At 40.0% G+C, this 25,435-nt stretch overlaps 1 protein-coding gene across 1 annotated transcript in view; it reads left to right on the forward strand.

Annotated features, from left to right (window-relative positions):
• srgap3 (SLIT-ROBO Rho GTPase activating protein 3) overlaps positions 1-25,435 on the forward strand; it is a 69,763-nt gene that overhangs the window by 13,311 nt on the left and 31,017 nt on the right. The window contains exons 2-4 of the mRNA XM_073469255.1: positions 5,243-5,438; positions 16,134-16,296; positions 21,654-21,716. Of these exons, the coding sequence (XP_073325356.1) occupies positions 5,243-5,438; positions 16,134-16,296; positions 21,654-21,716 (422 nt within the window). The remainder of the gene's footprint in view (positions 1-5,242; positions 5,439-16,133; positions 16,297-21,653; positions 21,717-25,435) is intronic.

The raw sequence follows: 25,435 nt of genomic DNA on the forward strand, positions 1-25,435 counted from the left end.
GGATTTATTTCTGCTTTTGTTAAACCATTATTGGGAGATTTAGAGGGAAATGTTTTGGACTTTATAATTAAAGTTGATGTATTAAACAGCTCAGAAGCAGTTTGTATTTGTATGGGAAGTGTGAATAAAACAATGTTTTCACAGCACAGAGAAGCTGTTATTCATTCCTTCTAACTGAACTGGTAACAAAAGGTCCACATTAAGCTCAATTAGACAAGCGGAAATTTAATTTAATTGTGCTGTCGGTCACGTTTTCTTCCAATTATCGGCTGTTATAAAGCTTTAAAGGATAAAAAGACCCTACAGAAAACAAAGGATGTTGGCCCTCTCGCATGTATGATCCGACCAGGGTTTGACCATATTTCAGCTGTTCCAGTCGCACCCCCTCCCCTTTCTCCATCAGCCTTTTTGTGTGAAGATAGCCCCCGCCTCCCCTCTCCAAAAAAGAAGCAGATGGCTCCATCTCTAAATAGAAAGACATTGAGGCAACACACAGTGGGTCTGCCACAAATAATAGCTGCATGCTTAATCAAGCATCTATATTAAAGGTTCAACTTGTTCACTTTGAATCAGAGGAGTTTAGAGGATTTAGATTTGCGGAAGAAATTTTAAGTCTGATTTTTTTATGCCTAAACAATGTAAATGAACAAACTCTCTTTTTTTTCATGACTGAATAAACTGAATAAACAAACTGACCTTAAAGGACAACACAGTTTCATACTGTTTTACTTTGTTTATATGAAGACAACTTGTTTATTCAGTTATGTATAATTACCTCATTAATATTGTGAATATAAAAATTCTGAGTTTGAATTTCTTCTCAGAAACTACACAATGCCCCTTTAATAATAAATCAGTGCTCTGTCAATGGTCGCTCACATTTTAGCTATAAAGCTATTTGTTTTGTTTTGAAACTAAGAAAGCCAGAGCGGATAGACTAAAAGTAGGGCATACATGTTTAGCATGTTAACATGGAAATGTGTGGGTTCAAAGCCTTGTTACATACATGTCAGAGAGGTGGAGAGGTTTGAGCTGGTGGGTGAGGTTGAAGGAAGAAGAGCTTTGTTGCTTGGTGTCCTCCTTATTAGTGGGAATGATCATTTTTGCATCACAATGTTCATTTTCATTGAAAGAATCCTGATGATGTGACATTTGTTGAGGTCTGCGCCAAACAAACATCTTCTTACATCTGGAGAACAAGATCTGTAGGCCAGGGCATCTGTGCATCACCGTAGTACTTCATTATAACACTGTTTTGTCACACATTTTACCTTCATCAAACAATTGTAGCTTCTTGTGATTTGGAGACTGTGGTATTTACCATATTGTGCATCCTCAATCTACTTGCATCAGACATTTCATCAGACATGATCAAAATCATCCAATTTGTACATACGGTTTTGTGCTCACTAACAGTGCATGTTTGTCTGTCCTCCTCTGTGGCTCTTTGTGAGGTTTCTTCTTTTTTTCTCTGTTCAAACATTTTTTTCTATTGAAGGTTTTCCTTCCTGAATCGAGGGTCGTTGCACGTTGTACAGATTGTAAAGCCCCCTGAGGCAAATTGTCATTTGTGATTTTGGACCACATAAATATAATTTGACTTGACTTGACAGCTCTAACAGCACTTTGTTTGTTGGTGGTTTGAACCAGAAATCGTTCTTGAAAGCAGTAATGGCTTGTTGTTTGTCAAATTAGTGTTTCATCTATGCAAAATGCCGGCCTTTTTTTATGTCTTCACCTGGCAGTGAGTCAGATCAGAGACAATTATAGATATCAGAAGAATTTGAATCAGAAGGAGTGTAATGATAAAAGCGACTTGTTTGTCGTTTTCATTTTCACTGCAGGCTTTCAGAGCACTCTTACTCCACACAGGTTGAAAAGAACCACAGAGGGGTCTTTAACTTTGAATAAACTACAGCCAATGAAGCCACTCAAAGATCTGGGAATACTTAGGGAATAATTCTCCAATTGCTCATGGTTTCTCAGAGGGAAGGGCACACTTCTGGTGTGCGTGACCTATTTTTCCAAACTCCTCTGTCAAATTGCAGAGCTGCAGCTGGTGGTTCAGAGTTCTCTTTTTGTAAAAGACTTGTTTTCAAAAGTCCTCCCTGTCACTCATGCAAATCGGTGACACATTTTCCTGGGGCATTTCTCTCGGCTCGCCTGCTCTGGCACGGTTTTCCTCTTTTTAGAAAAAAAAAAAAAAATACTGAAAAAAAAACCATTGCAAACAGGAACATGTCTGTGAAGGCAAGACATTTCTGACGAGACTGAAGCAGTAATGGTGGTCTCTCTCCCTTAGCTCTGGTTCAGGGCTCCCACTAAAGACAGAGCTCTAAGCCCTCAGAGCTGGGAGGGAGAGGGAGGCCCCTGGATGAAGGGGAGGGCTGGGATAATGGTTAACCACAGAGTGAAGCATGCCGCTCGAGGCTGAGGCCAGGCGGCACGACATCACAGGGAGAGAAAAGGCTCGCCCGCACAACATCACTGCTTCAGTTCAAATAGCAAGCTTCTCTATGCCTCCATATATCCATGAGGAGGGCTTGGCTGACCAAATTACACCCTCAGCAGCGTGGAAACACAGTCACTGTGTCACTGTTGTGGTTTCACCAGTCATTCAGCAGTTCATCTGCCCGCCAGGGTGTCACTGCAATGGCTCAGATATGTATAAACTCCAGCATTTGTCCATAGTTTGTAGGGTTATTGTTTACAAGGAGTCATGTTGTAACTCAAGGGTGTTACAACATGCCATGAAGTTCATTTTGCCATTGACGAACACAAAAATATTTTTGAGTCGAAGTAAATCTTGAAAAGCTGGCCAAATAGATGATGTACCTTTGAAACAGTACATCATGTGATAGACTGTATATTCATGCTGGGTTGTATTGTTTATAATGGAGGCATTAAACATTTTCTAAAGAAACCAGAGGGAACACCCACCAGATTTTTTTCAAATCACAAGAAAGAAAACTGAAAACATACAAACACTGTGATTAAACCGTTGCTGGCTGTGCTGCAATCTTGAAATTATTTTTCATTTAAAAGGTGCAATATGTAAGAGTTATGTTATGTTTTGCCCCCCGCCAACATTCCCCGCTGGGTCCCCACCTTCCCTAGCCTGAAAACGTCTTCCTCCCAGCAGTGCAACGCTCCTGTGCTGGTGGTGTAAACAACACCAACACTCCCTCAGTGCTCCCAAGCTCCCTGTCCAGATCGCTAGCTGCACTGCTAACTGAGCTAACTAGCTCAAAACATAGTTAGCTAACTTTGGTGATACACTATCTCCTAATTGTGTGGAGCAATTCTTACATATAGCACCTTTAATTCTACTGCTAGACATGACTCAGGAATACAGAGGACTGTAACTGCCAAAGTCAAAAATGAATAAATGACTCAATAAAGAAATTTATATTCCATTAAATGCAACAAAAATTATTTTAAAAATGTATATGACATAACCCTATTGCCATACAAGACCTGCACTTTGTGTTAAATAGACAATGAAGCATAACTAATATCAGACAATCAAAAATGCTTTGATTTCTAATAAAGGTTGCTCATTAATTCAGGAGGTTTCCTTCCTCTTGAGAAGTGACACCACTCATCCTGTTTACTGTAGCTCCTTCCATCAGGTTGAGTTTTTGTTCTGCAAAATAGGCCTTTCTCTGTTCCTCAGTCGAGGCATCATTGCTGCTGATGACAGCACTACAAAGAGGAATCAAGTTTCTCTCATGGGTTCCCACTGGCATGGAGGATCTGTAGTCTGCCTGGCAGCATCAGGTTCCTCTTGAGCAGAAAATGTTTCACTACGTCTCACTCCAAGCGGGGGAGTGCATTAGCTTCTCATTAAATCAGTCTGATCCACAGTGTACACAGTTATGAGAGGCCATACACACAGGTCATCTCACTGGCTTGGCATGAAGCCTCACTGGTCATTCTCACTCTCAGCTAGAGGCTTTATAATTGCTACTGGTCTAAAGAGGTGTAATGAAATGGCTTACATTAACTGAAATAAAAGCAGTGGGTGATCATTAATAGTGTGCACTAAATTTGTGATACTGTAAGATTACAGATGATTAATTGAGTAGCCATGCCTTGCTTGTGTTAAAGTGTTTAGAAATAGGTCGCTCCCTGACATCTGTAGCATTTTGTGCTCTAATGCTTTTCAGATGTTGGACTGTTTGTTTAGTCTACCATAGATAACACTAAACAGTAAGGGACACAAAAGTTTGAGTAGTTATGAGGAACAAATCTTTTTTAACTAATTACTTAATAGTAACTTCTAATCCAATTTTATCGAGTAGGTAATGATTAGTTAATTAAGAGATGAGTGAGGGATGAATCGTTAATGAATAGCCTAATTCCTATTATTTATTATGTAGTAGATAATGATGGATGGAGAGCCCATGATAATGAATTATTGGGTAATGATTAGTTCACGAAAATATCTGTGAATCGACCATACTGACTTATGTCTTCATGAATGCTTCCTGATTACCTTTGAACCAGCTTGTATGGCACAAAGCTAGTAACGACTCATTCATTACTAAATACTTAAATATTAGTTTCTGTGCACCCCAAGTAGTGAGACATAATACGGAGTAGTGACCGAGCAGTCCCTTATTAATGATTATATTATACCTCATTACTTCATCATTATCTTATTATTAGTTATCCTTTTTGTGTCCCTTCAAGTACAGTGAAGATTCACGCTGAGTGGTTACTGAGGACTGAATCATTACTTCATGAGTACCCGTCCATTGTTAACACATCTCCTTTTCCCTTTCATTCCTGATTCAATCATCACTCATTTCTTGATGAACTAATCATTAGCTACTATAAAATCTATATAGTATATATATCTATAAAATTGAATGAGGAGTCACTAACTAATGCATAACTAGCAGTTAGTTCCTCATTCGTCCCTCATTTTTTCCATATTAACTACTCAAAATTTTGTGCCCCTTATTGTAAAGTGTTACACGGTTTGAAAAAATGTAGCTGTTGATAAATGTCTCATTAAGTGTCACTGCCGAAAGCATCCTACAGCTTGATATGAGTATGAGGAAGATAGATACCTGAGAAAAATGCTCTTTTCTAGCAAATAATGACATAATACACTTTATAATAATGCGGTGCCGGATATTTTGATGACATATTTGACCAGGGCAAGATATGCAGTGTTGTGACAGCAGAATAAACAGTTGACTCATACCATTTTGTCTTCTCATTTGATGAACAGAGATCCGTAACCAGCTGGTGGAGCAGTTCAAATGCTTGGAGCAGCAATCTGAGTCTCGGATCCAGCTGCTGCAGGACCTGCAGGAGTTCTTCCGCCGTAAAGCAGAGATCGAGCTGGAATACTCCCGCAGCTTAGACAAACTGGCCGAGAGGTTCTCCTCCAAGATACGCAGCTCAAGGGAACACCAGCAGTTCAAGTGAGTTTCCCTCCCTGCATGCACTTGCATGTACAAGCTTTTGCATGTACAGTGTTTGTGCATACAGAGAGGGTGTTTGTGAGGGGATTGTGCATTTGGTTTTGTGGGGGACGGAAGGAAAAGGAAAAAAATAATTTAAGTATATTTATAATATCTATGCTTTCTAAATGAATGGCAGACTAATAAAACATTAACATGCTGACCTCATTTCTTAAGATAGATAAATATTGTATGTATGATATTTAATATTTGATTGATGTTCAATTATATATATATATATATAAATATATATATATGTATATATATATATATATATATATATATATATATATAAATATATATATATGTATATATATATATATATATATATATATATATATATATATATATATATATATATATATATTAATCAAAGTTTAAAAAAAGTTCATAGGAGTTTTTTTTGTTTTTTTAACCTGAGTCGTGCCTGCAGGCTTTCTCTCAGGCAGAGTTACAACTCGGGTTCATCAGATCGTTGGACGAGTCTGCATGTGGCCTGAGAGGCAAAACCCAGGGCAAATTAAAGTCCACAAATAACTCACCACTGCTGGACAAAGGATATTGTTTGGAAAGATTTATGTGAGGAAATATAACTGAAACTACAATATAAGAACTGGACTTGGATTTGGAAAAACGAAGAGCATGTCTCCCTCATCCTCAGTAGAAATTACGTCCCACGTTTGTGTATTGTTTTTTTATTTACTTTCGTTAATGTTGTTTACTAAAACTCAACTGTTTTTTGCTTAGTTTAAATCTGTTTTTGCAAAGCAACTTTCACTCTTTCCTTCAATGTGTATCCAGACCGCAGGGATGTGTATGCCAAGCGACTCTAAACACTTCACTATTTATAACCCGACTGTAAGACCCAGCCCTGCTGCTAATCACAGTGCCTTGTTTGATTACAGTGCAGAAGTAAACAACAAAAACTCCATTATGTTTATGCACTGTAAGGGAGTTACAGTGAAGATCTTTACGACGTCCTCAAAGGTCAGCTGGTTCTGGCATGATGGTGAGGATGCAGTTCATTAAAGACGTTAAAGACTGTTGAGTGGTGGACATAACAAATTTAATGCACTACTGTAATTTAGCACTTAACTTTATAGAAGAAGGCTTTGAGTGAAGCTTTATGCTTCATTATGTTTTAAACTGCATCCATTATGGATAAATATGGCAGCTCTGCATTACACAGAAACCTGTGGGTTGCATCAGCATCAATGTGGAGGTTGATGTCAGATTAAGAACCATGTAATTTATCCAAGACAATAGCTTATTGGCAAAAAATAGCAAAGGTCCAACAGTGTTACTGACGCTGTAGGCGTTTGCTGGAATGTTAGCAACATTATAGAATTACAGAACTACACTTAAAAGTTACAAAATAGCTATTATAGAGTCAATCATTTACTTTTACTGGATTTAATTGTTCTGCATGATATATTTTAATGAGACTCAGACTGAGCGTTTTGAAAATAAAGGTAAAGCCGCTGACGGAGGACTACAGAGGCAGAAAACACAAATCTTAGGAAATTAAGGGAAAAGTGAATAAAGAAGCCCATCGATCGTCATCAGATCAAAATCATCTTACCCGTATCCTTGACCCATTTAGATGGTTAAAAAAGAGGGATCGTCTGCACAGAAACCACCACTTACATATTGGTACATGACTCACACTGGGCATGAAATTAAGCGCTGCCGCTCCCAAAATCAAGCACCTCGGGCGAGCAGGCGAGCTTAGTTGAGTCTGGAAATGGGACATTAACCCAGCTGTGATCTGGCAGCAGATCTCAGACATGGATCTTCACCAACATGTATGAATTCTAACCCCAGCTCTGATTCCGGCAAATGGAAACAGCAGGACTGCATTCCTCACATGTTCAGATTTTGAATTGTATTTTTAAGTTGAAATGATCTACAGGGCGAAAGTGTTGTTGCTGGCCTGCTCAAACGGAGAAACAAAGCAAAATACAGATGTTCACAAATCTCCAGCTCAGGTGTGAAAAGATTGTTGGACTACCACAGAAAGTAGAGTGAAGCCATATACCGTAAATGATGCAGTAATGTAAAATAAAAACAAAAGAATCCCTGGTCATCTATTCATCAAATAAAGTAAATGACAGCACAATACCTTTAAAGATATAATATGAAACATTTCAGCATTAAAGCTGACCAGAAACTGACCAAACACTCTGTAACAGTGACTACTGTTGGAATTTAGAGCTATTTTACATGTATTTTTTTTATAAAAGTATGTCACTTTACAATGTCCAAAAACGATAAGACTTAATTCTATGGTTAGTTGTGTACTTACATTATCTCAAATGTCTCCAACAATGTTCAAACCCAGAGGAATTCACAATTTTCTTAAAGTAACAGAGGTCACATGTTGTTATAACTTCTGGGAAAACATCCTGCGATTTGTCAGAGAGTGAGGAAGGAAGTCGGCGAAAGTCGCTAAATGTGAAACGTGAAAGAAACTTTAAATCATGACCTTGTCTGTGAACATTTCTGCCTGAGACAAATCAGATAGATTTTAATGGAAACTGGTGGCTGAACAATGAAGACAGTTTCCAGTTTCATCAAACTACGTCTGTCGATTGAAAGACGGCGACAGAAAGAACATACTGTGCCTTAAATTGGTCTACAATCCTAACTCCTGCATTTGCATAAACAGCTGTGCAACATTCAAAATATACAGTGGGCATGCAGTACCTTATACTGTCATTTTGACAGTTTGGACAATGTAAAAAATGTCTTATTTTTGGTTATTGTACACATGATCAACAAAAACAGACACACCTGCTCTGCCTGCCTGTCTGAAATGTTGCCATCCATGTACAAGAAGCCAGTTACATATTGAATGGTTTCCATATAACCAGATGTGAGTTTAGCTACTGCTATAATGATTTTAGTGTTTTTTAAGAAGTGTGATTTATACATGCCAACTCAGTGGGTTACAGTTATTTTTACTGACCTGGTTTAAAGTTTGGGGACCTGATTATTATTATTATTATTATTAAAGTTTTTTTAGTTACAGTTTAAACATGGGAGGTGAGGCACAGTGACACAAACAGGATAGTCAAGCAAATCAAAAGTACTTCTACTTGAAACAGACTGTAGACGTTTGTGCATATGTATGGGTATGGGTATGTAGGAGAGCAGTGTGTGTGTGTGTGTGTGTGTGTGTGTGTGTGTGTGTGTGTGTGAAGTGGAGGATGATTTGACTGGATGATTGAGTCCAGCTGTGTCAGAGGAAGCATGCTTCACTCTTGGCTGATAGTAGACAGGACTGTGCTGCTGCTGCTGCTGCTGCGACTGTGGCTTAACCTTTAGCCCTAACAGTTGATCTTATCCACACAGCGAGGACAGGTGTGAGAAAAAACACCCAATCCTCAGACACGTGTTCTAAAATGATTACACTTTGCACTGCCAAGATCATAAAAGCTTGAAGCCGACAAGTGTCTCAGTGCTGCGCCTTGACAAAGGCCACACACATACACACATATAACTATAGATATACAGTATAGTGATACCTAAATGGCCAAGGTATGATACTTATAATGCATTATTTCTTTATGCAAACGCATGTACACTTTACTGAATTTAAACTCCATTTGATGAACAAAATGTGTAAAAATGTGATTGATCAAACAAACAACAGGAACTGGAGAAGTGAAGCACTACAGACCACAGAGGAAGTGTGAGTGGGAGGCCACTACCCATGCTTGACATCGATAGAGGATGTAATATTCAGTCATACAGAAAGTCTGCTAGCCGACAGTCAGACCACACACATTTTTTAATGTGTTGTAAGGTACATTGAACTCAAACTCAACAGTCTATCATCCAAAGTGAGTTTTTTAAGCTTTCGTGAGGCCACAAAATGGCTCAGGACATGATTGCACCTTGTGACATGCACTCCTGGTCTGAGCAGGGAGGCAACCACAAATCTTGGCAATCAGTTGTGACACGCCCTTTACTCCCACTTTGGTGTAGTTAAGTTCAATGGCGAGCCACCAAAACACCAAATGAGCCGAGGCAACAAAAACACTTGTATATGTCCAATAAAAACACTGAAGACCAACTATGCACCATCAAAAACACAGAAAACCTTTTTAGGCCCTCAAGCATACTTTCTGTGCACACATTAGTTGTTTTTTTCGTTGTTATATTTGACTTATTCCATCTGATGTAACAGATCTGAACTATCCTTTTTCCAACACCCTTCAAAATGCCTGTGGCTGTCTTTCATTGCCCTAAGAGTTGTGCTCTCTACTGAGCAAAAAATATCCAAAAGATGTCAATTCAGTGTGTTTGTGAACGTTGAAAAGACGTCCGCTTAAGAGCCAGAATGAAAGTTTTTGAGATGTCTTCTTTAGACGTCTTTTCAATGTCAACCTTCAAACTTTATCAGGTACGCTTTTGTACCAAGCTTCCATGACCAAAACATGATATTCAGTTAAGCTGATAGTAAATGAAGATGGGCTGATGGGTTAAAGACACAGCTAAGAGAATAGGCTCAATTATAGTGTATAGTCATGCCATTGATTGTTAAAAAGCTTAATACTTGTGATTCAGTTTATGCCATTTCAAGGTTAAACCACATTAGACAGGTACAATCAACAAACAATAAAACAAAATGGCATTTTTTTTCCAAGCATCTGGACATTTCCTCAGATAAACACGTGTTAGGTGTTTATTAGATTTAAACTTGGACCATGTAAGACTATATGAAGTTGGCCAATTGTGTTTTCCAGCTAATAGGGGCAGTTACAGATCATTTGCATAACAGGCACTGACTATTTAGGAAAAAGACTGTAACCTTTCAATCCATGCCTGTACTCCAAATGGTTCAACAACGGCTTTGAATTTACTTTGGGCTAGACTGAGAGAGGTGTTCTAGGATACTTTTACGTACATTTGCAGAAATGGTAAGAGGAGTTACAATTAAAAACGAGTCTGTGGGGAAAACTTCAGAGGAAACCTTGTATCTTGTGCCTCGTTATACCTTCATGGTTTTGATTAAAAACAGAGCAGTAAAAGAGAGCCATCTTGACCAGCACGGACTTCCATATGTGCTGGATCACAGCCTACAGTCTGTTGGCTGAACCCTTCCAGCGCAGATTCATTAGTGAGCTGAATGCCACTGTGATTTACAGCAACTGCAGCTATAGCTACGCCGCAGCAACCCGACCAAGGATAATTTAGCTCCTCTACTTTACCTCATTTGCCACAGTGAAAAGACACACTGAGGGGTTACTTAGCCTCTCCATACTGCAGTCGCTGTGCCAGATAGTGCACCACTTCCCTGTTTTTTTTTCTTCTTACCGGTTCAGAGTTCCTGAGAGACAGCAGCTAACTTAATTTTAATTATGGAACAGACATTTCAGGGTATATCATGAATGGGATTTATAATGTACACCATCAGGTTAGAGTGGATTGGTATCGTCTGTCTGTCATAAAGACATATTCAGATGTAACATTAGGAGGCACCTCATGCAATATTGATATGGAGAATAACCTGTCTGGGAAAGATAAGACAGGGCTCGTAGTGGTCTCCAAATTGGTGTGTGTGCGTGTGTAAAACCCTTTGTGTGTGTATCCAAGCGATTGCTTCGGGAGGAAAGTGTTTGGTATCTTTATACTGCCAGGGCTTTGTACAGAACGTTCTGTGAGTTATTTTAGTTTTGAAGCAGCCTTTGCTCATTTCCAAGTGATGTCTCTTTTCATGTCATGGTCAGCAGGGCACAGCTTTGAAAATGTATCAATGGATATTCCATCATGTCTCTTTTAGGAACAGCTAAGTGCGATGCGGCATGTATCCAGAACACGTTTCTCTTTAAAGAGCCACTCTGAAAGAGCGTGATGCAATGCTTTAGTTATGATATAATTATAAAGAATGATGTCTGCTGCCGTAGGATAGTACCAGATGCTTTATTGGCTTTGCTATGCTTAAGCTTTAGTCCCATTTTGTGTAACTATGTTGTCAAACCGTGGCTGCTCTCAGGAGCTCCGAGGAGCAAAAGGGTAAAAGGTTAAACTATATCCATCCAGGCTGGGTTTGTTTGAACACAGCAGTCAATTCCTTGCTCTTGTCAGGTTGACAAGTCCAGCTGGTGGAAGTCAGCATGTACAACATCAATAGATTAGCTGGTTTGCAGTTTGTATTTAGGATCTTGTCAAACGCCTGTCTCCTCTTCATTGACGCTGCACTGCGCTCTGGCCCCTGGGTCTGTGCAGCTGTGCATTATCAGATGCTGGCAGTGCGTCTCCTTGCAAAAAAACTGCTAAATGATGTGCAAATGTAGCATATTGACGCCCCGCTTGAAAACGGGGGCAAAGTGAATTTGAATGGCAAAGCTGGCGGCATGTGCCCACATGCCCCTTGTCTTTTGAAACTGTGTTTGGCTCTGTGTCCTCTTCCTTGGCTGTTTCATTGATAAGCAGCAGGCAGGCAGTGTGGAGGGGATTAAAGGCCTTCACAGAGCCGAGTCCTGGTTTGATAAATACACACTTCCTTCTGGAAATCCTGGCTCAGACACATCATAGGCTCTTGGTGATTAGATGGTGGCATCCAGTGCAGCCATGACTAACGCATGTGCACCGTTCTATACAATGCTGACTCGTTCAGGGTATGCACATTATGGAGACAGCTTGCCATCATTTTATCCTCGAATCAAAGGATTATTGCAGTGTTGTCCAACCATGCACTTTTTCTTTGTTTCTCTTTTCAATTTCCACGTCTGATCTTCTTCACGCTCCTCCATGCATTCACAGATTAAACTGCATGTATGTATCTGCCTCACAGGGGCAGTGAGGCAGTGCAGACCTTGTAGAAAACCATGGAGACTGTCAGGCAGTGCTTTGCAGGATGAGACAGATGTAATAGGATGCCAGAAAGCTCTGCTCCTCTGTCCTCCGCCTCCTCCTCCTCCTCTTCCTTCTCACTTCTCTGGAGACTCTCAGAGCTCATCGTTTGCCTTCTGCATGTTAATGATATCCTGTGTATAAATACCGAGGGCATGGAGCCGTCCAAAACTGTCCCTTTTGAAGCCCCCTAGATTAATTGACCCGTGGGCTCTCGACTGATACTCAGCCTTTTACGGGAAAAATCAGCAAGGAGAGGAAGAAAGGTTTTGCTGCATGCTGAAGTCGATCCTTTGTGATGGATAGGCCTGTATAAGAGACGGTATAGAAAAGGTAGTGCCTCTGTCCCATAAAACAAGTCGTTTATTACGGTGTTAAAATACTCAGCTCCCAGAGATGCAGCTGGAACACAGGCCTAATTACTGACCTTGTGCTCCTAATTCCTGTGAAATGAGGACAGCAACTGGAGAAACGAGATCTTGGCCCTTTGCCTCTCTTTAAGACATTAACCATGAGCATTAGGAATATACACATGGTCACTTTAAGATCTCCTTATTCCTTTATTTAGTTTTTCCACCAGATTGGCGTCATTGTTTCTATATTTTTCTGTCAAATTCAGAAGCTGATAAGCCTATAGGTAAGACAAGGTAGTGATACCTCGGAAGTCTGCTGTAGTGTGACATTCATGATCCCCAGAGGATGAAGCCTACTGGCTCGGTGATCCCCTCACATTTTGTCTGTGTTTTGATTGCGATGCCACAACCTTTACAGATGAATGAATGAGGCAAGGACGAATTTTAATATTGTTGGTGACACTCTGACTCTTCATCTAGTGCTGTCATCTGTTTTAAATTTTAAATAAAAACCAAAGTAGTAGTTAATAGATTAGATTAGATTTAGAATTTTTATTGCCATTTGCACAGGTACAGGACTGTGTAGTTACGATGTAATTCTTGTGAGAAATATACAAAAGAATTCCAGTATACCTGTACCTGTGCAAATAGCAATTAATAAATTCAGCTGAATCTAAAAATGTGTCCACTACTCTGATGACCAAATACCTGCCAAACTAATGGCGCTCCTACAACTCCTCTTTTGTTAGGTGCTAATTGGCAAATGTTAGCATGCTAAGAGCTTTACAGGGAAGACATTAGTAATGTAAAAAAAAAGTCTGGCCTCTTGGCATTTCACTTATTTCGAATCTGGCCCATCTAAATAAGTAGTTATAAGCCTGGTTTATGTGCTTAACATCAGTATGCTAGCATTGTTACTGTGAGTATGTTAGAATTAGACTATAGATTAGATTAGAAATAGACTCAAAGCAACATTGTGGTCAACAGAAGTGCTAGCATGGCTATACTCTTTTATAACTTTTTGTCTTTCTCTAATTTGCTTTTTGGTAAATATTCCTACAGATCAAACACCCTTAAGGCTTATAAATTCCAAAATATTAGTTTAGTGTGGCATGCAATGTAAATAACCATAGTACTGTGTTCGAGTGAAACACCTGATAATGACTTAAGCAGCAGATTCAGCTGCAGAATTGCATCGGGAACCACAGGTCCACGAGCACTTTTAACTATCAGAGGAAGGCCAAGGATTTAGGTTGTGCGCAGAGTGTTTGGGTGGAGTGCTGAGGGGGATAAAGAAGGGGCCTGTTTGTGCTTGGGGATGTGATGAAGCATTTCTGACCACTTTTAGGGATTAGCAGTGAGTAGAGGTGATTGTTCCCTAAACCTCTCAACCACAAACAGCAATTATACACTGTGGAACTGCGTCTTGTACAGGCAGATAGGTCAGTCAAGCAGAACTGTTACAAAATGAGGGATGTGAGACTGTAGAAATAGGCCGTCCCAGTGGAGTGAAGGAGAGTATGGTCTACTTTCCTCCTCTATTGTTAGTAAAACCTAAAACCCTACCAGTCCTTTGCAGAGCTGTCAGTCAGGCTTATGTTCTTTGGATACAGCAAATTAATGTCCAGCTGAATCATTTTATTATGACTTCTTGATTGCAGGACTGAAATGTGGCGTGGATTGATGGCTGGATTTTCTCCGCCATTTCAAATTACCATTACATTTCTCTAATAGCAAATTAATTGACTCGCCTTTCAGACAAAGTGCATCTCAGGACACCATTCTGAATCTAATATTGAACAGGCAGGCCCAGTCATAAATGGATAAATGAAGTTTACTTCACATGTTTAGGATAAGATAAACCTTTATTGATCCTCAGCGGGCAAATTTGGTTTCTGCCCTGCACTGATGTTATGAGGACTGTGTGCTGGTGTCCTTTCAGTCTGATGTAAGTGCGTTTAGGGGCAGAGTTAAGTATAGGAATAATGGGTAAGGCACTCTGGAGCAGCCAGATATCAACTTCATTAGATGTGATTAGCATTATGGAGGCTGTCTGAATGGGGGTGCTTTGATGTTGGTGCTGCTCATCCCTTTTTTCTGCTCCACAGTGAAACCCAATCCCCCACACTGCTCCGGCTCTCTCCCTCCTCTGCTCTCATTTTGGTCTCTCTCTCTCTCTCTCTCTCTCTGTCTTTGTCTCCTCCTCGGGGTTGGTTGATTGATTAATGCTCAGATAGGATGCAGACAAGGGTACGGGTTTGAAGGGATTGTGTTTGTGTGTGCCTGTCTGTTCGATGTGTATGTGCCTTGGTCTTTCTATTTGAAAGCACCCGAGGCGTAGACAGTTTAAACTGATTATGCAGCAATCAGGGCCCATGACTCGCTGGATCGTTATGGTCACCCGCATTCTGCATTTAACAAGTTGATGCCTGAGCATTGTTTGGATTGAGGGAGGTAGACATTGAGAAAGGAAAGAAAGACGGAAACATTGTGGTATTTTATGCCACAACAGGTTGGGTTTCTTTAGCAGATCATGTCTGTGGCTTTATCATTTAATTCAACCATAACTGTCAATGCTTCCCGCTAAATAACTGCCTCTAAAATGCTATAGTGCAGTATTTGGCCTTGTTTGGCCTTGATATGGGCGTGTTTTGTATATAACCATCAAGTTATTGGACAATTAGAAGAAATCATTCAGTATATATATGATATAGCATGTCTCCATGGATGGCAAGGTCAATCTGTTCGTCCAGACTGTAATATCTCAACAATTATGATGAAATTTTGTCTAGACATTCATGATCTCTGGAGGATAAATCATTAAGACTTAAGTTTCCTCCAGCACCTCCATAATGTTCACATTTATATTTCTTTGTGAAATGTCTGTAGGGTATGTCAGTGCCTGATCCGTGCTGGCTGCCTGAGCCGTAGGCCACAAGAGCCTGATCAATGGGTTATACTTACCCTAACCAATCCCCAACCATTCGGATCGGGTTTCCAGTATGGATTGGGCACTGACATAGTAGATTGCCATGAAAGTTTAATACAGATATTCATGTCCACACACGCTGAATTGTAATAACTTTGATGATCCCTTCATTATCCCTCACACTTAGCCAAATTTGACTTTGTGCAACTCACCAAATACCCTAAAAACTAGCAATATTCCCACCAGCCTAAGCAAATACAACATATTAATGCTAATACTGTATAAACATTTAACAACAACAACATCTGCTAAATATTAGCATGCTAGCATTGTCATTGTTAGCATGGCAGCACTCGGACATTAGCATTTAGAAAGCTGAAAGCTAAAGAGCCTAACCATAGCCTCACCCTCATCCCTTAGTCCTGTTGAAACTTGCCGCTATCCATTTTATCCTGACTTTGTTTTATTCTGACAGACGTTCTAACAATCCTGTATTCCTCCTGTTTGTTCTAGAAAAGACCAACACCTGCTGTCCTCAGTAAACTGTTGGTACCTGGTGCTGAACCAGACGAGGCGAGAAAGCCGTGACCATGCCACTCTCAGCGACATCTACACCAACAATGTCATCCTCCGTTTGGCCCAGATCAGCGAGGATGTCATCCGACTGTTCAAGAAGGTCAGTGAGACTATCATCCTTTACCACTACTGTATTATCAACAGAGCACAAATGTCAGCGTTGACAGAGATGCAAATAACAAGCTTCAAGCTTTTATTTGCCCAGGTGTTTCTATAAAGTTGACATGCGAGGTACAAGTTGTAGCAGCTGAAATAAAAGCAGCCTCTCTCATGTTTGGCTTCAGTTTGGCTGGAGCATGCAGACTGATGGTAGCTCCAAGAAATGTGCTTTGAGCTCTCTCAGCGTACACAGAGTTAGAAGTAGGTGTAGGAGTTATGTCTGACCTGCAGAGCAGTAAAAACAGCACTGGGAATATTGAAGCTGAGGCCCCTTGAGAGCCCAAGAATGGTCCTACACCCTGCAGTCCTGACTACTGTGAGCTACGTTTGGCTCCCTGTCAGCACATAGCCGAGATGACTGAGGTCTTATCCAAACATCAGAATCCTGTTTTCACCTTGCAGGCCTTCCTGTAGGTGAGCTGCACTCTGCTTACGAGGCTCCATTCAGGTATTTGGGGTTGTGTGTGTCTGCGTGTGTGTGTCAGCAACCTTGCCAGAACTGAGAAGGGAGAAAAGTTATTTCCTTTTTACATCAGGTGCCTTCAGGTAAATTCTTCTTTGTTTGAAAGTATGAATGGATGGCTCTGCTGCTGCTCGCTGGCAGACATATTGGGAGGGAATAAATAATAAATAATAAATGTCACAAAGCTGTGGAAATTTAAAACTGACATGAATGAAAGAGCTTTAGATGATTGACTGCTGGACATGACAAGGTGATCAAGGACAAAAAGTACGGCTGCTGACAAGAACTTGATCAAAGGCTTGTCTAACCTATAAACGTCGACGAAAAAAGTGACTCATAGTGGGAATATGAATGATATATAGTATTTATTATCTCATTTATTATATGTTTAATATTCAGTGATACCATACACGTGGGATGGGATGATGTTGCTCCATGACCAGTCATCATAAAGACAATTGTCATCATTGCAACAACAAAAAAAAATTGCCGAAGTACACATAGGCAGCTGCATGAGGTGGTTGAATGGGTAAAACACAAGACTTCTTGCCCAGGAGACCGAGGTGTGTGAGGCTGTGTGAAACTTTTGACATTGTTGCCTTAATATTTTCTGTTTTTTGTTGTCCTATGTCGCAGTTTGGTTAGATTTAGACAACAAAACTACTTGGTAGTAAGTAGACCCTTTCACATCGTTGACCACGTTAGGAAGGCTAACTTCTCCCATGTGCATATTTTTTTCATACTTATTCAAAGCTTAGTCCTATTAGTCCTGGGACTACAATAATTATGTTGCTATAGAAACAATCAGATTGCATGTTTAGGTGATGTTTGTTAATCTATGAGGCTGATTGGTAGATTTCAATCAGGTGAAACGAGTCAGTGAAGTAAAGATAATGTTAATTGCAGCAGCTGATATGTGTTGATTGAGTCTTGTCAGAAGTTTTGGGCGATTCGACTCTACAGAGAGATTTTTGTGATTGAGGTGGCTGATGACTGTGCTGAGACAGGCTGATGAAATGATGAAGCTGGCTAATCTGTGAAGACTGGGCGAAAAAGGAAGCATAAATGAACCAAAGGCAGAGAGTGAATCATATTTAAAAAGACAGCAACAAGACAACAGTTTAGGTGTGTCGCTGTGGTGTTGGGTACATGTGACCGGCTGATGTGAACAGCTGATATCATCTGACAGCTCCAAATAATGACAGCAGGAAATTAGTAAGCATGCGTGAGAGGAGTGATGATAAACTAAAGGCATAAGCATGTAGAAGAAAAGTCTTCCTGAGTAAGCGTTAGCTAGAGCTTTATTTAGACCAGTTATGAACCAGAGTTAAATATTTCCAAATGACTGATTATTTCCAGGAAATTACACAAATCTTGTCATATGTGTTCAGCATAATAACAAGGATCAAATACTGCAATTACAACAAGACTGGTAAATGTGAATGTATAGAAGGCAGTGTTCACTGATGTCCGCTTGATGCTGAATCACTCTTAACTCTGCAAAACGAATAAATTAAAACTACAACTGCAACTGTGCTATTTTTTGCCTTCAATGAAGTGAAGATTTCCAACATATATACTCACAGGCGTTACTATAGAGGCTGTCACAATCTGACCTGCCACAGCTCTTACATTGTGTTGCATCACAGAGGCTCGCTCACTCTCTGGTTGAACCCTCCCTGCTCCCCCTGAGCCTCTGCAGTACACGCTGCAGTCTGTCTCACTTCAGAGCCACTGATGCATGCAGATGCCATTCACCAGCTGCTACTGGAGCCCTCTGAGGATTTCTTCCCATTTATCACATTCACTGCGATGCTTGCTTGAGTAGGACTTAATGCCCGCACTCCTGATAAAAACAAAGTACAAACAACAAAATCAAATCCCTCCTGTATTAGTAAGGTTATTTTGTTTGATCTCCTCTGGGTACATTTCATAAGCTGGTTTAGTAAAGAGATGTTGGAGCAAGAGTCTCTTCTCCCTCTTTGATGATTAGTTACATTTCTGAATCACCAGTAGCAAGTTCTTTCAAGCACGAGCAGGGTGTGGACAAAAATGTTAACTTTTCTCCCTCTGATCGGTGGGCAGGTGTGGTTCAAGTTGGTGTTTGGTTTGGTGGATGTTTGCATGGATACTATCACTATAGGTGCATCGAGTCTATCTTTCAGCACAGCTCCTCCTTGTCATATTGATCTGACAGAAAATGATACTTCTTATAATGATTCATATGTATAACGGCCATTACGCATCTTGCTGAGTCACCACATTGCACCAGAATTAATGAGTCAGCTGTTGACGCTGACACTGTGTCTGGAAGAAGAAAGGTCATGCACACAGGGGGTGTACAAAACTTTTTCTACTATTTTAAAAGTTATTGACAGCACACCACATGCTGTGCACTTGAGTATGCAGCATGCGAGGCATCAGCTATTGTTAGCTGCACACCACCAGCCCAGTGGTCAAACACTATTAGCTGTGGGCCTATTTATTTATCTCCGTCTGAAGAATGTAATTGTTTCACTCATGAATATGACTTTAATTTTTATTGACCCTCTTACTTTCAATAGCTTGGCCTTCACGTCCATCACCTGTAAATAATCTCAAAATCTTACTGGCAATCTTGCTTTGATGTTTCAGCAGTCTCATTTTCATTCCCTATAAGTCAGCTCTCATTTTGCTTACTGTAGGCCAGTTTCCTTCCCTCCATGCCAAAATGCATCACGTTTCTTGCCATCACTTGCACACATTACCTGCTCCTCTTTTTGACTCACACATGGAACAACCCAAATCACGATGTCACAACTGTTGCGCCATTTTGGCAGATTTCTTTCTCTTTTAACAAACAAAAAACAAGGCAATGTTGCTGAGTCTAACATGAGATCAAAGACGGTATCAGTCCCTCACTCTGCCCCCACCACTTCCTTCTACATCTTTTCTCAGGTTTAACAAACTATTTATTATTTTGATGTTAAACTCTGGAATACAAACAATACGTTGAATTGTTGTTGTAAGAAATAAAAACACAATCTGTCACAGTTGACATGATGGACTGTAACCCTGCTGTCATTCATGTGCTCTCATCATGTTCCTCTTAAGAGCGGCTGAGTCACGAGCAATAGCTCGTGGTGAAATTTGCTAATACTGGTCTGGTCATAAGCCTCATATGAAACCAGTCTGATTTTTTTTAAATTGGCCCAACCCTTTTGCATATTGTGGAAACATAACACAAAAATTGGCTTTAAGAAGCTTCTACAAGTGCTTTTGGTCTGTAAATATACAAGTCCATGTCTACTCTGGATGATGTTTTTGGCTCAAAGTGCTCTCAGCTCTCATTGCTGTGGTGACACCTTCAGGCAGACAGAAGAAAACAAAAGCCAAACATCAGAATAAGTGATTAGATGCTGGAATTAAACTTGGCTGCTGCAGCTGGCTGGAGATCTCCTCCGCATATGGCCGACATTACAGACATTACACCTACTGTGTGACTAATACACAAGGCTGAAACTTGGCAAATTGAAAAGTCTGAACTTGTCCGTATGCTTTCTATAAAATCTGTCTGCATTTGACATCAAAACTTATTCATAAATCGCCTAAATCAGATATACCAAAAGAAATTGAAACAGAGACCCTAAACTCATGATGTAACTCCAGTTTTGAAGTTTGCTATTACTGCTACTAAGTACTATACAAGACCTTTTTCTGTTTTCTGCTTGTGACTGTATTATAGATGTTTTTTGTATCACTCATTCTGAAACTAACAACTTCCCTTAACTCTGTGAAATCGGAGGAGGTGTTTCTGTTTTTCTTTATCTGTCAGGCCACATAATGAGATATACAAGGGCTATATCCTCACCTTTAATTCTCGAAAAGGTTATATGCCTCTCTCCCACACAAACAGACATTATTTCATTCCCTCTGTCAGCTATTTCTCCATGTTTTTGATCACAATGCAAACTGTGTGGTGTGATGTGATGTGGAAAAGGGATGGTGGATATCTATTAAAAGCTTTGAGAAGACTTATTTGTGCTGTGTTGGCTGTATCTCTGACAGTCTCTTCAGTGAGATTTCAAGCACCACAAATTAGAGAGAAACAATGGCCTCAGCAATCTTTTCAATGTTAAAATGAGATGAAACTAGAACTAGGACTTGTTGTTCCTCTTGATACATTATTTATTCTTTAAATGTCTGTAGAGCACATTGAAGCAGCAAAAGACAGTGTTTCTCTGTCACAGGATGTCGCACGTTGTCTTCACCCCCTTGACGCACTTCACACATGCGCACACGCTCCATACATAGGTAATTGATGTGAATGCTACTTTTCAAAAGCCTCAATATGAGGTGCCACGTGATGTGCAATAATGACAGGAAACGATATGACCATGTGGCACTGTACATGTTTTCACTCCTCAACAAGAAGGGAGGTACACTAAGTAAGTGTGTGTTATCAGTACATTATGATGAAGAAAAATTAAAGCCCCTCAGCACTATGTTAGACCATGGTGTACTCACATGGCGGCCTTTTTCCTTTTGAAACATGTTACAAGATACATTAGGAAATGGGTAAATTAAGTCTTGTATATCAACACACATTTATCTAAACTTATGAATGAAACACTGAATGTAATTTAGTGGTAATGTAGGATTCATCCTCTGACATCCTTAAATATCTGCACCAATTTCTGTGTCAGTTCGTCCAATAGTTGTCGAGATATTTCTCTCCGACCCACCAAAGTGATAGTGTCAGCAGAACCGACTGAGTTTGTTCCGACAGGCCACAGCTGAAAGCTCAAACATTATTTGTTGTCTCACCCCTGTTCTATCTGCTCACTGTGTTTCAGAGCAAGGACATTGGGATCCAGATGCACGAGGAGCTGGTGAAGGTGACGAATGAACTCTACACTGTAAGTAATACACTGTGTCTCCTATAGATCGATCCCTCGCACCTTATCTCATCACTGAGCTCATGCAGTTCTTTTTCCTCTCTGTCTTTCTGACATTTTATTTATTTTCTTGCTTTTTATTCTCTTTCATAACCTTTTTTCTTTGTATATTCTGAAAAACTGTGCTTTCCTCTCTTAGCACTTCGAGGGGCCTTTGGGAAATTGCTTTGATTTAAAAGTGCCTTGAAAAAATAGGATTACCCAAGTGAACACACCAAATACAGAAGAAATCCAACTGTCGAGAGCATGTTGACTGTGATGAAAACTGAGAGCATGAACTGACAACATTTTACCTTAATCAAAAAATTGTAGCTCCATGTATTGTTCAGTTCAATTTAATTATCTCCTTATTATAACATGACATAGTTAACATGACTGCACGAAAGGTGTTTGAGGTTTATTAAAGCTAAGGTTGGGTGGATTCCAGTGTTTACGGTCCAGTCCAGCGTACGAGCTTCAACCAGTTTGATTTTGTGCCAACCGACTACACCGGCATTTGTCAGGTGTAACCATAGGTGGAGAGAGCTAGCAGCATGTGGCTAGTTAGCAGGAGCCCCCTGATAGCTGATTAGCTGTTGATAAAAACTCAAAACTTCCTGTATCGGTTTCAGATTAAGCTCCTTGACAAGGCTTTTAATTATAAAACATTTGCAGGAACAACATTAGTTCGAGCTAAGTGTGCATAATAAACTGGCAAGTACAGATCAGTGGGAAATGAATTTGCTTTTCAAATAGCTCCTGAGAATGTGCTACATATTATATTTGCACTGGATGTTTTACAGTGAATGTTGTTTTTCTGTTTGGTTATGAGTTCTAGTTGGAAAAATCATTTCTTTGTATTTATTGTGTATCTGCTCAGTATAAATGGGGTTATGATGAGGGGCAGCTGTAAACGATGAAGTGGATCACTACATTTCTCTCCAAGTCAGCCCGTTGCTCGGATCACTTTCCCATCTGGTGGCTCCTTCAGCGCTGGTCCTGCCCAGGGGTCACATCACCGGTCGTCTCTGTGGAGGCCTGTGAAATGCCTGCCTTAACACACCACTGTATCATTCGTTAGAGAGGTGGAAAGCTCCTGAGGAGAAATGATAAGCAGATTATATGATATGCATCTTGTTTCAATAACAATGAAAACACCTGTTCCAGCTCAGTAGCTTTGTCATATCCGATGTCACCAATTTACTTTGCTTTGTTGAGGATATTATAATGTTATAATGACCTTGTTGAGTTGAAATGGTCTGCAGCTTCATTTTGATATGTCTGTTGAGGAAACGGTAATCCACATCATTCACATTTTTTCTGTCAGCTTTCACGCAGCATACTAGTATTTCCTTCCCTTTTTTGATATCCAGCAGCTGCTTTCCATATGTTTCAATATAAACAAGGTGCTGAAGGGATGTGTGGATGGATGTTTCCTCTCGTACTTCATAGCCAAGATGTCTCAGATAATTAATACTTCATTGTGTGTATGAATTCTATCTGGAGTAATGTTTTAACAGTCACTCCATAATTAGAAGGTAGTATTAATGAGGTCTCCCAAGTCCAAATCTTCTCTGTTGTATTTTTAAACACGCTGCCAGTATATCACACTGACACTGTCAGATAAATAATCAATAATCATGCATAAGTTAAGATACATTCTTCCAGTTAACATTGTTATATCTGCAGGTTTCATCTACTTGTCATGTTGTATTTATTCGACAATAATCGGTCAGAGGTGGAAGAACTGAATTGTTAATAACAGGATTTTCTGCAGGAAACCCTGCAGATAGATGAGCGTATGTCAGGGATAAGGACAGGCTGTGCTGGTGCTGCACCGTTACAGAGACGGCCTCTTATTGAGGGAGGCTTAGTGCCCAAAACTGGACGAGCTCCAGGCAACTTCAGCAATCTTCTGCCCCCTGAGGTGAAACAGAAGAGATGGCAAAGCTGCCTTATATGACTTATTCATCTGTGCAATGTGATGAGAGTCAAACTACCAAAGGGCAGAGCTGGCAACTCTCCCCGATCCTGCCATCTGTACATTTGGATGCTGAAACAGGCCGGAGTGATGGGGAGCATGTGAGAACCAAAGGTGCATATATAATAATTACAGGAATATGCTTTGTAAAAGGACCATGTTATCGGTCAATACATTTAAAGACTGAACAAGGCTATATTACTCTACATTTGTATACATTATGCCAATGAATGAAGCAATTATTGTCCCTCTCCTGATAGTTATTCCAGTATCAGATCATTACTCTATACCTTTATGCTGTTTTACTATATATCTGTTTCAGCCATTCTCCCCTTTCCGGCTGCATAATAAAACTCAGATGCTGCCTCCTCTCATGCTCTGCTTGGCCTCAGCTGCAGTCTGGCTGCAAATTAAAACTCCAAATGTCGACATATGGCCTCGTCCTTTCTAAATATGAGAAGAGGATTGTGGGAGCTGTGTGAAACTTCACAACTAAGGTGGAAAAATGTACTGCTGCCACACAACACAGACATCACTTCCTCTAAAATGAATACTTTCGTGCTCATCAATAAAGAACATGCATATTCACATTCAATAGTTGTTTTCTCACTCATAAATATCCACCACATTGTACCCATACTTGAAGTGAGTCCCCTGTTTGGTATTTCCTTGCATGGTTTCTTTTTCTTTTTCTTCTTGTTCATTAATCTCGGTGAAGGGTCTAGAAATGTCAGATTGTTGTCATAATGCTGCCATTGGGACGCTGTTATTAATGACTACACAAACAAAGCTGACTCTGTGTAATCTACATAAAAAGATTACCCATGGAAAAGTTTGACAATGCACATTAGGCAGGCAGAGACGTTTGACTCTCAGGCAGCAGTAACACTCTGTTGGTTTTGTTTTTCATGACTGCACCCTTGTCACTATTTAATTGTGCAGAAATAGCTAAATCAATAGCGTGGCCACATGGTGATCACCTTGTGGTATTTTCTAACAGTTTTTACTGGCTGCCAACAAAACAAATTTTGCTGAAAGAAATGTGTGAAATCCCATTTGGGCTCCTGGCTGCTTAGTGAGAGGCGAGGGAGAGAAGTGAGACTGTGGGCTGAAGCTATTGTTTAAATATTGTTCAAAGTATGACGCTGCAGCAGGAGTGTTAGTGAGAGTGAAGATCCTGTTGTACTGTTGTCATCAATACCAAACCTGAAATGAGAAATAGGGGTGAAAGACAAGATTTATTAAGAGCCAGTCGCTTCCTGATGTTACTCCCAGCAAAATACCTCTGTGAAATTCAGGTTTATTTGATTGAACCTGTTTTAATTTCCTGCCACACCGACTTAATATCCCCACTGGGATCAATAAGCCTTCAGCTTATCTTATCTCCCTGATCCACCTCCTCGTGTCTGATGTTTGCTCTTCAGTCTCATACTCTATTATTCTTTTGTGAACAACAACATTGACAACCTGTTTCCAAGAGAGCCGTTGTTTCATTCATTCATTCATTCATTCATTCATTCATTCATTCATTCATTCATTCATTCATTCACTCAATAATCTGTAGTTATTCATTCATTGTTTTCTCAGCGGTATTTATTTACTCATAGCATGTCAGTGCTGAAATATAAATATCAAAATACAATATCTGCATATTTGAGAGAAGAAACCTTGAAATGAAGTATGCTTAAGTAAAATATACTCAAATCCAACACAACTGATC

The sequence above is a fragment of the Pagrus major genome, chromosome 6 (assembly GCF_040436345.1).
Source record: "Pagrus major chromosome 6, Pma_NU_1.0".
In the NCBI taxonomy this organism is placed as follows: Eukaryota; Metazoa; Chordata; class Actinopteri; order Spariformes; family Sparidae; genus Pagrus; species Pagrus major.